Source organism: Microtus pennsylvanicus, chromosome 11 (genome assembly GCF_037038515.1).
Source record: "Microtus pennsylvanicus isolate mMicPen1 chromosome 11, mMicPen1.hap1, whole genome shotgun sequence".
Lineage (NCBI taxonomy): Eukaryota > Metazoa > Chordata > Mammalia > Rodentia > Cricetidae > Microtus > Microtus pennsylvanicus.
In genome coordinates, this window is record NC_134589.1 from 48,945,340 (window position 1) to 48,957,583 (window position 12,244).

Consider the following 12,244-nt stretch of genomic DNA (forward strand, 5'->3'; position numbering starts at 1 on the left):
TAGGCTATATGATAATTTTAATAACTAACATCTGTTTCTTGAGAAAACTATTAATCAAGTTAATGTAAGTTTAGGGCAAATTTTAAATGATTTTTGTCTTGTCTTGTTTTATTTTTTTGTTCTCTGTGTAGCCTTGGCTGTCCTGGAACTCACTTTGTAGACCAGGCTGGCCTCGAACTCAGGGATCCATCTATTTCTGCCTCCAGAGTGGTGGGACTAAAGACATGCACCACCATTGTCTGGCCACTGTTTTTACATTCTTAATTTTTTTCAGGTTTATTTTTATTTGTGTGTGTGTGTGTGTGTGTGTGTGTGTGTGTATGTGTTGGGGTGTGAGTCAGTGCCCATGTGTGCAGGAGCTCTGAGGAAGTAAAAGACTCAGCTTCCTCCTGAGCTGGAGTCCAGACAGCTGAGAGCCTCCTGATGTGGGAATGGAAGTTGAGCCCTTTGCAAGAGCAGTGTGTGTTTTTAACTTCCGATGCATCTGTCTAGCCCCACTGGTTGTGTTTTGGAGTCACAAAAATCTCCACATATATTTGAGAACAAAAAGACAATACCATATCACAAAAACTATTGAGGCATAAATCAAATTCCAGCTGCTTGTTACTGGTGTGCAGGAATGCAGTGAATTCTTGCATATTCATCTCGGTTCCTGCTAGTCATACTATGCTCAAGCATTAGTTCCAGTGGGTTCTCTCTGTAGAGTTTTGGCCTTTTTGTGTAGATGATCATGTGATCTCAGAATAAACACAAGTTTGTTTCTGGTTTCTCAATTTATATTTTCCATTTTTTTCTTGTCTTATTGCACTAGCCCAAAACTTCTACATCTATTTAGAAAATAGTCTCATATTCATGGTAGAAAGTCACATCTACGTTCAGACCTCCTTACAGCAATGCCAGGCCTAAGGGTGGGAAACTGAGTGCCCCTGTCCTTCTGAAGTTTCAAGGGGCTCCATAGAAACTGTGGGGCCAGAAATGACTTCGCATCTAGAGGGGAATTCCACATTGGTGCTTCCTGTGACCTTTGCCCTTTTGTGTTTCAGAATGTTCTCTCTCTTGGCTGCAAACCATAGAACATAACCTGGGTATGTGTCTGGGAGTTTGTTCTGGGCAGGGCAGGAGGGTTGGCCTCTCCAGAAACTGTTCATGCTCAGGGTGGGGAGTAGTGCCAGCATCCTGCAGGCTGGTGGGGTGGGGTGAGCTGGGATGTAGTGGGTTCTCCACATACTGCGTTCCCCGCCTAAGGTTGGGCAGTAGCCCACCTCTCACGGTTCTCGGTACCAACTATGTGCCGGATGGACTCTCTAGATTTAGAATCACATTTTATCCCTCCATAGGGGGGCTGCAATCATGTTTCTCATCATACAGATGGGGAAGCTGAGGCAGAAGCATTGTTGGTATTACTGGCCCCCCAGTCTTTGTGGGGACAGGAAGTGACAGTCTGATGGCCAAAGCCTCTGGCACAGGGAAGACGTACCCTATATGCATGGTGATTTAATGTTTTTTATTGAACGTGCCCAGACTGCAGGATACAGCCTTATTCTACATATCAGTGAGGAGAAGGAATGAATGATGCTACTTGGCTCATGATGTACCCTCACCTAAGTCACCACGCAGTTCCAAAGATGCTTGTGTGGGGAAGGTGCCTCTTAGAACTGGCAAAAGGAGACCAAAATCTTGGTAATCATATGAGATTACGCACACAGTGTGAAAGCTGAGTTTCCTCTGCCTTCTCTTATCAAATACCACTCCATAGAGATAAATGTTTATAAATGGCATCTTGGCATGTGTCCTCCCAAACATTTTAACACCTCTAGAAGCATATTTATGTAATAATTACTGTTCCAAACACTTGATCTTTGCAAGACATGATGCTAAGCTTTTCGTGCATTTTGTTTAATCTTTGCAATTCGCTCCTAAGGCTGGCATGGACGAGCCCCACAGTATAGATGAGGAAACCAGTGCACAGAGAGGAGAGGCAACTCACTTGACATCACACAGCTTCTAAGAGGCAAGACCTCAGCTTGAACCCAGGCCTGACCCCTTAGCCCACATGCCACACGTATCTCTCAGCATGCAGGTGTATGTCATTTTAAAAAAGGAGGTCAAAAGAATATTCTGGAACTCTCTTGTGTATTTCTCCCAACCATACACCATGGGCATCTTCCCATGTCAGCGCCTAATGCGCTACTTCATTCTTTCATCAGCTGCTGGGCATCTCATATGGCTGTATATGGACGTGTGTAGCTCATCTCCTGCAGATGAATGCCGGGGTTTCTCTTGCAGTATAGGTATCATCGAGATACTATGAGCCGTTTATACCTCTGTCTTTGGGAACGTCCCTAGGAAAATTACCAGGTTGATTTTCTTCTACCACTTCCATGGTTTTCATTCTAAAAACCAGATTGCAATCTACCTGCAATCTCTTGCATCTCTCACACGTTGGAGTGTGTATGCAGAGGGCTTCGTGTGCATGCTGGTCCCATGTGAAACCCAGAGTGCTGAATAGGGAGGATTAGAGAGTGGGGGTAGGTGCTTGCTGTGTTCTTGCCCTACCTCCCTTTGGCCCGAGGGCAGGAACTAAGATGGGACAGAGTTTGGTGCAAGGGACCACTCTCAGTGTCCATGTTTGTCCTTGCTCCGGAGGGCCCTTAGCTTTGCATGCTGCCTTTGGGGGAGACTAATAGTGGCTGCTGCCAATTTTGAACCCTCCTGAAACTCAGGCACGGAATACATAATTTCTTATCCATTCAGCTGGAGATTGATTGTCTGCAGGGGGAGGGGGGAAACTGAGGCTGGGATGGGAAGGAAATGGCTTTTCAGATTGCTAATGGCAGAGACAGGACACATCCTCAATCATGTCCCTCTTCACTTGGATGTGTGGTGCTGAGCCCTGTCCTGTCCTGCATGTACTGTGTGTGGCTGATATCTTTGGTGGTCAACAGGATGCCTGGTCTTCCCATGGGGCTTTGATCAAGGAAATGGGAACAGAGCATGCCACTCCTGGGTAGAAGCGTTTAAATCTGGGCATGATTTCCTGCGTTTCCTTGCTTCACTGGACCTTGACATCTCATTTTGAGATGGTGACATCATTATGATGGCTCCTTGGAGCGAGCATGATGAAAAGGGCCCTATCTGGCCCTTGTAAGTGGAAGTGAATCACCGTTGCTATAAACAGCTGAGATATTTTATTACCAAAGCTCAACTAATGCTGACCAATACACTCTCTTTGGTTAAGTCTCTGGGCCACTCCCAATCGTTCCCTGTGGAGCTTCCTCAGAGACAATTTTTGGACTTAAATGAAAACACCGTGGTGAGAAGGATTAGTGTGGTCTGAGGCTACAGAAGGGGAGAACCCAGACATGGAGGATGAGGTTGATTTTTGTCTGGAAGAACCCAGACATGGAGGATGAGGTTGATTTTTGTCTGAGGGGTCTCAAACTGGCCCCACTGTATTGGGGGCACTCTATTAGTCTTGACTAACATATATGCTCTCTTTGGTAGGTGGCCCTTCCCCGGGTGGCGGTGCCCCCTGGCACCTTCGGAATGTCCTCAGTGATTCGGTGGAGAGTTCAGATGATGAATTCTTTGATGCTAGAGGTAAGTTCCATCTCCATACCACCAGTTGGGCGACCTTTTGAGATGTCCTAAAAGGTGGATCCCTGCTGAGGCCGAGAGCCTTCTCCACCCTTCTTGCAGACTTCTTGCAGTTTTGCACTCCATGCTTAGATAATTGGTGGGATTAGAAATGTTTTTAAATCTCCTAATATGTGGAAGGTGATTCGGACACCATGGGATACGGTGGTTTTGCTTGCCGTTCTCATAACCGTATGAGCTAGCTCGAGAGGCAAACATCACAAGATGATACAAAGGGCCTTGGTGGGAGTGAGGCCATCAAGTAAAAGCTACCAGCTGACATGAGGGAGAATTCAGCCAGGGCACTGGCTTTGATGTGGGCGGGATATCCTTTCTGCAGAGTCAGGAAGTAGGAGCTTGTCAGGTGAGGAGACGAAAGAGGCTTCCAGACAGATGTGAGAGCAGGTGTGGTGTCTCTAAATTAGGAACGACTGAAGAATGTTTGGGCCCCTGAACGGAGGTGGTTGGAGGTGGTTAGAGGTGGTATGCCAGGGGAAAAGGAGTGAGCGATGAGACTGGTCTGGGATGCCTACAGTATCCATGTCGCTTCCAAGACAGGCTTCACAGATATGAAGAGAGCCACCAGCGATGCTCAGGGGAGCTGTGACAGATAGTGGGCACCCAAATGGCACCCAGAGGGACCCCAAGAGTGGCATTTCAGGTAGAGAGAACACAGGCACCAAGGTGTGATTGTATCAGGCAGATGCCGGGGTGGGAGATGTGTCAATCTGGAATTAGGAGAGAAGAGAAGGTAGCCACGCTGAGCCAGCCTGGGTATGAGTGGTGAAAAACCCTGTGAGTCTGATCCCAGTTGGAGGGTCCCGGTGCCTTCTAGCTTTGTTGGTCCTACCCTGGGTGTTAACTTATTTGGAATGGGACCAGTGTGAAATGCCTGGTAAACATGATCTTGAAGACAGACAGACCTTAGGCGTCATCTAGACCTCGAACAGGACAGCGGGGACTGGTCTGAACATGACCCTAACTTTGGCTTCAGTTAAGTCTTTCCCTTCTTGGGGTCTCAGTTTTCCTCTCAGCTCTGTATACCCCCAATTCGAGAACGTTTCCCAAATATTAGGGTTCAGAAGATTTCCCGGGAAGCCTGGCTGGATGCGGGGGCTGACCTCATTCAAGGCTTCCCCATCCCTGGCTCTGGGCAGAGAAACCTCTCCCCAATGCTATCCCTAAAACAGCCCGTTGGGGGCTCATTTCCCATCTTCCCTTGGTGTCTGATTGGAGTGGCTGCCAGGGCTGTGTTTCTCCATAGCAACTAGCCCACAGTATGACAACACAGCTTCAATATTTTGATACGCAGAAGAGTTTCATTTCAATATTTCTGCAGTTCATCAGGGCTGTGTGTCCCTAGCTGCTATGATGACATGCTGCAGGAGGCAAGCATCTGTGGGGGCACCGGGTCATATCTGTCTTGGGGCTGCTGACCCATCTTCCCTGTGAACAGCTGGAGGTCCTGCCTGCCCCCATCCCTGGGACTGCTGTCTCTCTCAGCTGCCCTCAGCCGTGTCTGTTTTCCTCTCCTCAGTCTCAGAGAACCTGGCCTTCCCATGTGCTCGCGTGCGGCCACAGCACACCTCTGTTCTTCCCTCCCTCTGTCTTGTCATCTCCTTCTTTCTGATCTCCCAGGATTCCAGGCTCTCCCTCAGGGGGTGGCCTCAGACCCAGATCATATAAGACCTGGGATGCCCCTCTAGGTCTTTTATGTGCATATTTGTATACAATGTGTTTGTGTGTGTGATTTGTTTATGTGTGTTTGTGTTTGTGTGTAGATAATAGAAGTCAACCTTGAGTGTCGTTCTTCAGATGCCATCCACCTTAATTTTGGGACAGGGTCTTTCAATGGCCCAAGGAACATCAATCAGACTAGTCAGGCTAGTTAAAGAGTTCCAGGGACCCACTTGTCTCCATCTCCCCAGCTCTGAGATTGTAAATTACCCAGCCTTTTACATGATTGTTGGGGATCAAACCAAGTCACTCACACAGCAAGCATTTTACTGCTTAGCCTTCTTCGCAGTCCCATCCCATTTTACAAGGTGAGAAACGGAGGCAGGGGATTTATTTAGGGCTACAGATTGTAACAGAGCAGAGGGTAGAATTCTACCTCATTTACTCCCTTCTATCATGGCTATTTATTGAGTATATGCTCAATCAGCGTTAGGCCCCACCCTCAGTGTAGAGAAGACAGACCCCATTCCAGACCTCATGGAGCTACCGCTTAGATAACAGGTGGAAAGGGAGAAGACAGTGCTTTGGCAAATAAAATACACTGAGAATTGCTCTAAGAAGAACACAGAGCAATAGGCACTTCACTGCAGAGAGTGTTTGAATGGCAAACAAACACATGAACAGTTGCTCAACACCATCAATCCTCAAGGAAAGGCAAATCAAAACGGTAGAGAGGACTGGAAGGGTGGCTCAGCTGGTAAAGTGTTTGCCTTGCTAGCACAGGTACCCGAGTTCAATCCCCAGCAATCCACTTACATGAAGACACCAGGCATTGATGTAATCCCAGAACTGTGGAGGCCAACACAATACCAGTGAGTCTGGTCTAACTGATGAGTTCCAGTGAGAGACTCTCTCAAGGAAATGGATTGTGTTCCTGAAAATGATACCGAGTTTATCTCCTGGTGTCCACATGCATGTGTACATACATGTATGTGTACACTCACACATTTAAAACAAAACAAAACAAAACAAAGCAACCTGTAAAGATGGGCTGGTGAAATGACTCAGTAGGTAAAGGTGCTTGTTGCCAAGCTTCATGACCTGAGTTCGATCCCGGGAACTAAGGTAGTGGAAGCAGAGAACCATCTCCTGAGAGTTGCCCTCTGACCTCCACATGTGTTCTGTAGTACAAGAGTACCTCTCCATATGCACTTAAAATAAACAAATATAATGAATTGTTTAGATTGTAATGATACCACTATGTACCTGTTATAATGTTCTATCAGAATAACTGGCTGAGGTGAGGCAATGGTGGCGCATGCCTTTAATCCCAGCACTTGGGAGGCTGAGGCAGGTGGATCTCTGTGAGTTCCAGAGCAGCCAGGACACAGAGAAACCCTGTCTTGAAAAACAAACAAACAAGCAAACAGAAACCCAAAACAACAACAACAACAAAAGCTCAACAAAATGTGAAATAACCGGTCCTTTCAAACTATTCTCAGGGGAAATGAAAAAAAAATTGATGGCAGCTATTAAAGAGGGGTGTGAGGTGTAGATCAATTTCCCAGCATGCACAAGGGCCTGGGCTTCATCCTGTCCTGTTGCTTCTAAGTGTTTACTCAAATTAAGGGAAATGTTATGCCAGCCTGATTTATTCTAATCCCAATCTGAAAATGTCCCAAATGAAAACCAGTGAGCGAATGGCGAAACAGAGTCTGGTCTAGACAGAAGGAACGAACTGAGGCGGGTGGCAGTGGGGACGACATCGGAATAAGTCACCCTGACAGAAAACAAGTCCGGCTGCAGAAGAGCACGGTGTGACTGCCCTGACAGCAAAACTTTAGAAAATGCCACTCTGCCTGCAGGGACAGGAGCAGATCAATGGCTTCTCAGGGTGGGAAGGAGGGTGAAGCAGAGATCACAATTACTGCCTTGCAGTACCTACAGTGTTCAAAACATCACGTTAGCTGTTTCATTTTATTCATTCATTCATTTCTCCCAAATTTTTATTAGAAGATTTAAATTTACACAATAAAAACTAATGAAAGTTGAAAGGCATCAAGATAAAAATAAGAACTGTTAGGGATTGCTATTCTCATGGCCCACAATGTCTAGGCACATTCCCTCATTGAGTTGAGAAGTACCTGTTTCTTTTGGGTCTCCTCTCTGGCGTCTAAGTATCCACCCCTCCTTCGATGAATATGCATGAACAGACTGGACTTGGCCTTTGCAGGGCCAGCGGCTGGGGAACTGAGGGATCTGGAGCCTGATTATATTTAGGTACACTGGCGCTGGGAAGTCTAACCAAGAACAAAGCAGAGACACCTTCCCCTCTCAGGGCGCCAGCCTCCTGTCCTTTATCCATCTCCATTCTCTTTTTCTTGGTTCTCAGGATTAGGCTAGTCCCCTGTTTCTGCTTCATGTAAGGCTGGAGTGTGTAGTCCTGGATGCTGGACAGCATAGACCATTCATGGTTGTAGTCCTCTGCCTTCCATAGCACCTAGGAGAATATGGTGCTGAGATTAATAGCCCCATTTTACAGAAGACTCTAAGGCAAGGGCAGGTCTCATAGCTGATGGGGAACTTGGGCTAGGTCTTCCCTCCTTGGTTGGGCTTCTGCTGTGAGATCGTGGACTGGCAGAGACTCCAAGCTGGGAAAAGACGGAGAAGGAAACCTGGGATCTGAGGTCCACTGGCTGGCGGCTCTCTGAGCTTAGGCATGTCTCAACCCCCCCTTTTTCCTCTAGAAGACAATAGGAATGTAGCCATTTAGTCCATGGATGAAGAGGAAAGAGGCCATGGGGAGTAGAGTGGTGATTGCTAGACAGAGGAACTCTTGTAGATGCAAACCACAGGGGTCTCTAAGGCCCTGCTCTTATCCCTTGTTAGGGGAGGGGATGGAGAGAGCGTCATGATGCTGCCCTAAAATTTCTGGGGGTGAGGTAAGGTAGGGACCATCATCAAGGTGAAGGAGAATGAGTAGAGTGTAGAGACATCCAGGATGAGGTCTGTGTTAGGGCAGGGTGAAGGTGAGGACCAAGCAATAAGCACTAATGTCCTTAGAAAGACTGTTTTTATGGGCCTGATATGAATGCCATTGGACAACCAACTAGAGAAGGTGACAAGTCCTCTGCTCCATGAGCTGGAGACCCAGGACAGTACCTGAGCCCTGGGAAGGAAGAAAGGCTTCCTGCTAGCTTGCTCTGGAGGCTGGGCTTACAGGATGCTCCCAGGCTTTGTCAGGGGCATAGCCAGGGGCAGAGTCGTGCTGGGGGTAAGGTCAGAGTTTGTACTCCAAGTGAGTGAGGCTCAGCATGGAGCTTAACGTGGGGAGGGACTGGAGATGCTGCCACAGTGTCTGCACCAGGGGCTACGTGGGTATGGGAACTAGCATGCAAAGGAACATATACTCAGTTCCCAGGGCAGTCATTCAGATGTTTCCTCTGGGGTCCTGTGGGTACTGTGGGGAGGCTACTCTACCAGGAGAGAAAGTGGAGGGAGGCTAGGGTTGGGCCTTTCTGATAGGAAACACTCTGAAAGGAGCCGTTTTACATGCTGTGCATTCTCTCACCCCTCTGCCCTTCTCCGTGTGTGTGTGTGTGTGTGTGTGTGTGTGTGTGTGTGTGTGTGTGTGAGAGAGAGAGAGAGAGAGAGAGAGAGAGAGAGAGAGAGAGAGAGAGAGTGAGTTCTGGGCCTTATAGGGGGCAAAGCCCATTGCTTCCAGAGTGAAGATATGAAGGCTGAATGTGGAGAGCGGGGGGGGGGGGGGGGGGCAACGACAGGCAAGAATTCCAGGGGGAAGGAGAGGCAAGAGACAAAGCATTTGGAAGGGTGGGCAAGTGGAGAGGGAGAACCGGAGAATAGGGCAGAGAGACAGGGAGAGGGAGCAACCCAGGGGAGATTCGAGAAAGGAAGCAGGAGGGAGAGAGGGAGAGAGGACACACACGGACGGACACACACACACACACACACACACACACACACGAGAGAGAGAGAGAGAGAGAGAGAGAGAGAGAGAGAGAGAGAGAGAGAGAGAGAGAGCGCTCAGGAGTGCAGAACTGAGGGGGGTGGGGAATGTGGGGATGCGTAAGACAGCTAGTGATCAGGAAGAGGAGGGGCAAAGGGCAGGAAAGCCTCCCAAATGGAGTGAGGACCCTACGCAGGAGACAAGATCCTGCAGAAGAAAAGGAAATCCAAAGACATAAGAGAGATTAAGGAGGCTCTTCCACTCAGAGAAAAGGAGAGACCCAGAGGGAGGGGAGGAGGGCAGATACTGGGGTGTGGTAGGACAAGGGAGAGACAGTGAGGACATCCTGAGAGAACACAGGGAGTCTGAGAGACACAGAGGCAAGTTCAAGGACCCTAAGAGATATAGGCTCATGGGAAGAAAACCCTTGAGAACCCATCTTTGGGGGGGGGGGGCACGACGACAGGGACTGGAACCAGGCAGGAGGGATCATGCTGAGTTTGTGAGAGAAAGAAATGTTTGATGGAAAACCAGACAAGAGACCAAAGGCAAAGGGAGTTGAGCCACACAGGGAGAGAGAGACAGAGAGAAAGAGCCCTGATGCACAGAAGTCTGCATGCTCAGAGATATGGAGCCCTGGCAGACCCCAAGGGCTCTGGCAGCCTCACACACACCTCTGGGATAGAATCTCCTGCATTGTAGGAAGCACTCACCAGTACGTACTGAGCACCTACCTGGCACCCCGCTCTCTGGTCTTCCCAGAGTTCTTTATGGTGGTGTCCTTCACATCACTGACTTCCTGTGGGACAGAGGTCACACAGTATGTGCTTAGGAGTCTTTTTGCTGTAGGATAGTTGTTGGAATGGGCAAAGAAATACCCGCTTGCTTGGGTAATCAACAGAGCCAAGAGACAGAATTAAGGCGTGTGCCACTCTGCCTGGCTCTAACCTCATTGCGGTTCTGCTTCTTCAAGGATGATGGTACCTTGTATTTTTGCACAGTGTTTTAGCTTGTGTAGTTCTTTCAAGTTTATTATATCATTTGTTCCTGTGGCAGCTTGCTAGAAGAGTAGGAGAGCTATAGGTTTTATTGCTGTTTGAGGGACAAGAAAACAGACCAAAGTGTGTGTGTGTGTGCAAAAGGAAAGTTCACAGCTTGTACAATGGGCACCAGAAGTTGGTTCAGAGACTTGCCAAGTATTTGATGCCACTTACAGGTGTGAACTTGTCCCCAGAAGGAGCATACCTGATTGAGGTGAAAGACCCTCAGAGAGGACCTTTCCTCTCTGATGAAGACCCCAGAACCAGGACACTCCGAGACCAGGCCACAGGATGCAATTAGCAAGAGGTTTATTGAGTAAACACAGGTACCTGCGGGCAGCAAGTCTTTCGGAGGACTTGCGCACCTGCCAACTGGAGGACGGGCTTTTTATAGGGAAGAGCAAAAAGCAAGTTTACAGAAGCAAAAGCGTGGTTATCGATCGACCGGAATGAGGCGGGGGCATGAATGGTTTCCCCTCTTAGCATGGGTGTCAGCAAGAAGCAAGTTTACAGAAGCAAAAGCGTGGTTATCGGAATGTGGCGGGGGGCATGAAAGGTTTCCTCTCTCAGCATGGATGCCTGGCAACAGTCATCCTGTTCCTATCTTATAACTAACCTGCTTTGTTGACATCCTATCTTATTGACATCTTGCCTTGCAGTCTTCCTATCTCTATCTCCTGTTCTCTCAGGCACCTGGGATGTTCTTACGGGAGCAGGCTGGCTGCTGATCCGGAGATTTGTTTAAAACAAACAGGACGTTCCCCCGGGAGCATGCTAGCTGCGGGTTTTGAGGAGGGGGTCTGTAGGGTCTTTCATTTCCCCCTTTTTCTTTTGTTAATGAGTTAAATCTTTTACTCAAAGCAATTACAGAACCTCGGTATCTTGTTGTGGTAACATGTGATACTGATGGGTCAGTACTAGGGCCTGAATGACTGACAGCCTGTCTTTTATAAACTGGACCAGGCGGTTTAAGATGCAAGGCCCAAACAGGAGTAGCAGAAGGAGGATAATCAAGGGACCCATCAAAGAAGACAATAGAGTTGTAAACCAGGGAGACTTATTAACCCATCCGTCGAACCATCCTTGTTGTGATTCGAACAGCTTTGTCTCTGTCTTAACCTCTCTCTAAGCTTAGTCATGGATCTTCTAACCAATCCAGTATGGTCAGCATAAAAGTAACATTTTCCCCTGAGTGTAGCACAAAGACTCCCTTTCTTTAAAAGCAACAGGTCCAGGCCCCTCCTGTTATGGAGCACCACCTCTGAAAGATTTGCTCAGACAATAGCCATATGAAAACTAGTACAACTGATGGGACAAAATAACTTATACTTTACAGAGCAGTATTGGAGGAAGATAGTAGAACATCTCTAGGGTGTGCATAGCTCTTAACAAAATTATCTGAATGAGGCTTGAAAGTAACTACATGGTAGACATTGTGAACCACTGTAGACCCGAGAATAGCACCCAACACTGTGGCAATAATAGTCTATTGACTACAAAGAGCTTAACTCAGCCCTAAGAAACACATGGATGCCTTCTCATAAGAGGCAAGTTCAGTATTATGAATACAAATCTCTTTTGCTGTAGACACCGGGAGTGTTGTTCCTCAACTCCAGAGAATGTGCCGGAGAAGTCAGTTTCGGTCCAGCTGGCACCACATGGCATCTACAGGTTTCCATTGCATCCTGTAGCATCAGCTTTATCCAAATGTACAGGGTTGTGTCCATTGTGAGAACTTTAACAAACAATGAGAGAAAATGCAATATAGAATGACAAATGTTTAAAACAAAACAAAAAGCCCTAAAGCCAGAGGACAGCGAATGAGGACATAAATATCTTTTTGAGACTGACCTTACCCAGGCTTTACATTTGTAAGTACAGCATTAAAAAAAGTTTTAACATCCCATTGACATCTATTTTATCA

At 47.6% G+C, this 12,244-nt stretch overlaps 1 protein-coding gene across 3 annotated transcripts in view; it reads left to right on the top strand.

Annotated features, from left to right (window-relative positions):
* Pitpnm3 (PITPNM family member 3) overlaps positions 1-12,244 on the top strand; it is a 97,150-nt gene that overhangs the window by 14,105 nt on the left and 70,801 nt on the right. For 2 of the 3 annotated variants that reach the window (XR_012912352.1, XM_075991782.1), the window contains exon 2: positions 3,505-3,600. Coding sequence is in view for 2 of the 3 variants with exons in the window: in XM_075991782.1 (XP_075847897.1) it covers positions 3,505-3,600 (96 nt within the window). In the remaining variant the exon portion in view is untranslated. Of the gene's footprint in view, positions 1-1,043; positions 1,086-3,504; positions 3,601-12,244 lie in introns of all 3 variants that reach the window. The other variant, XM_075991780.1, reaches the window with a different exon arrangement.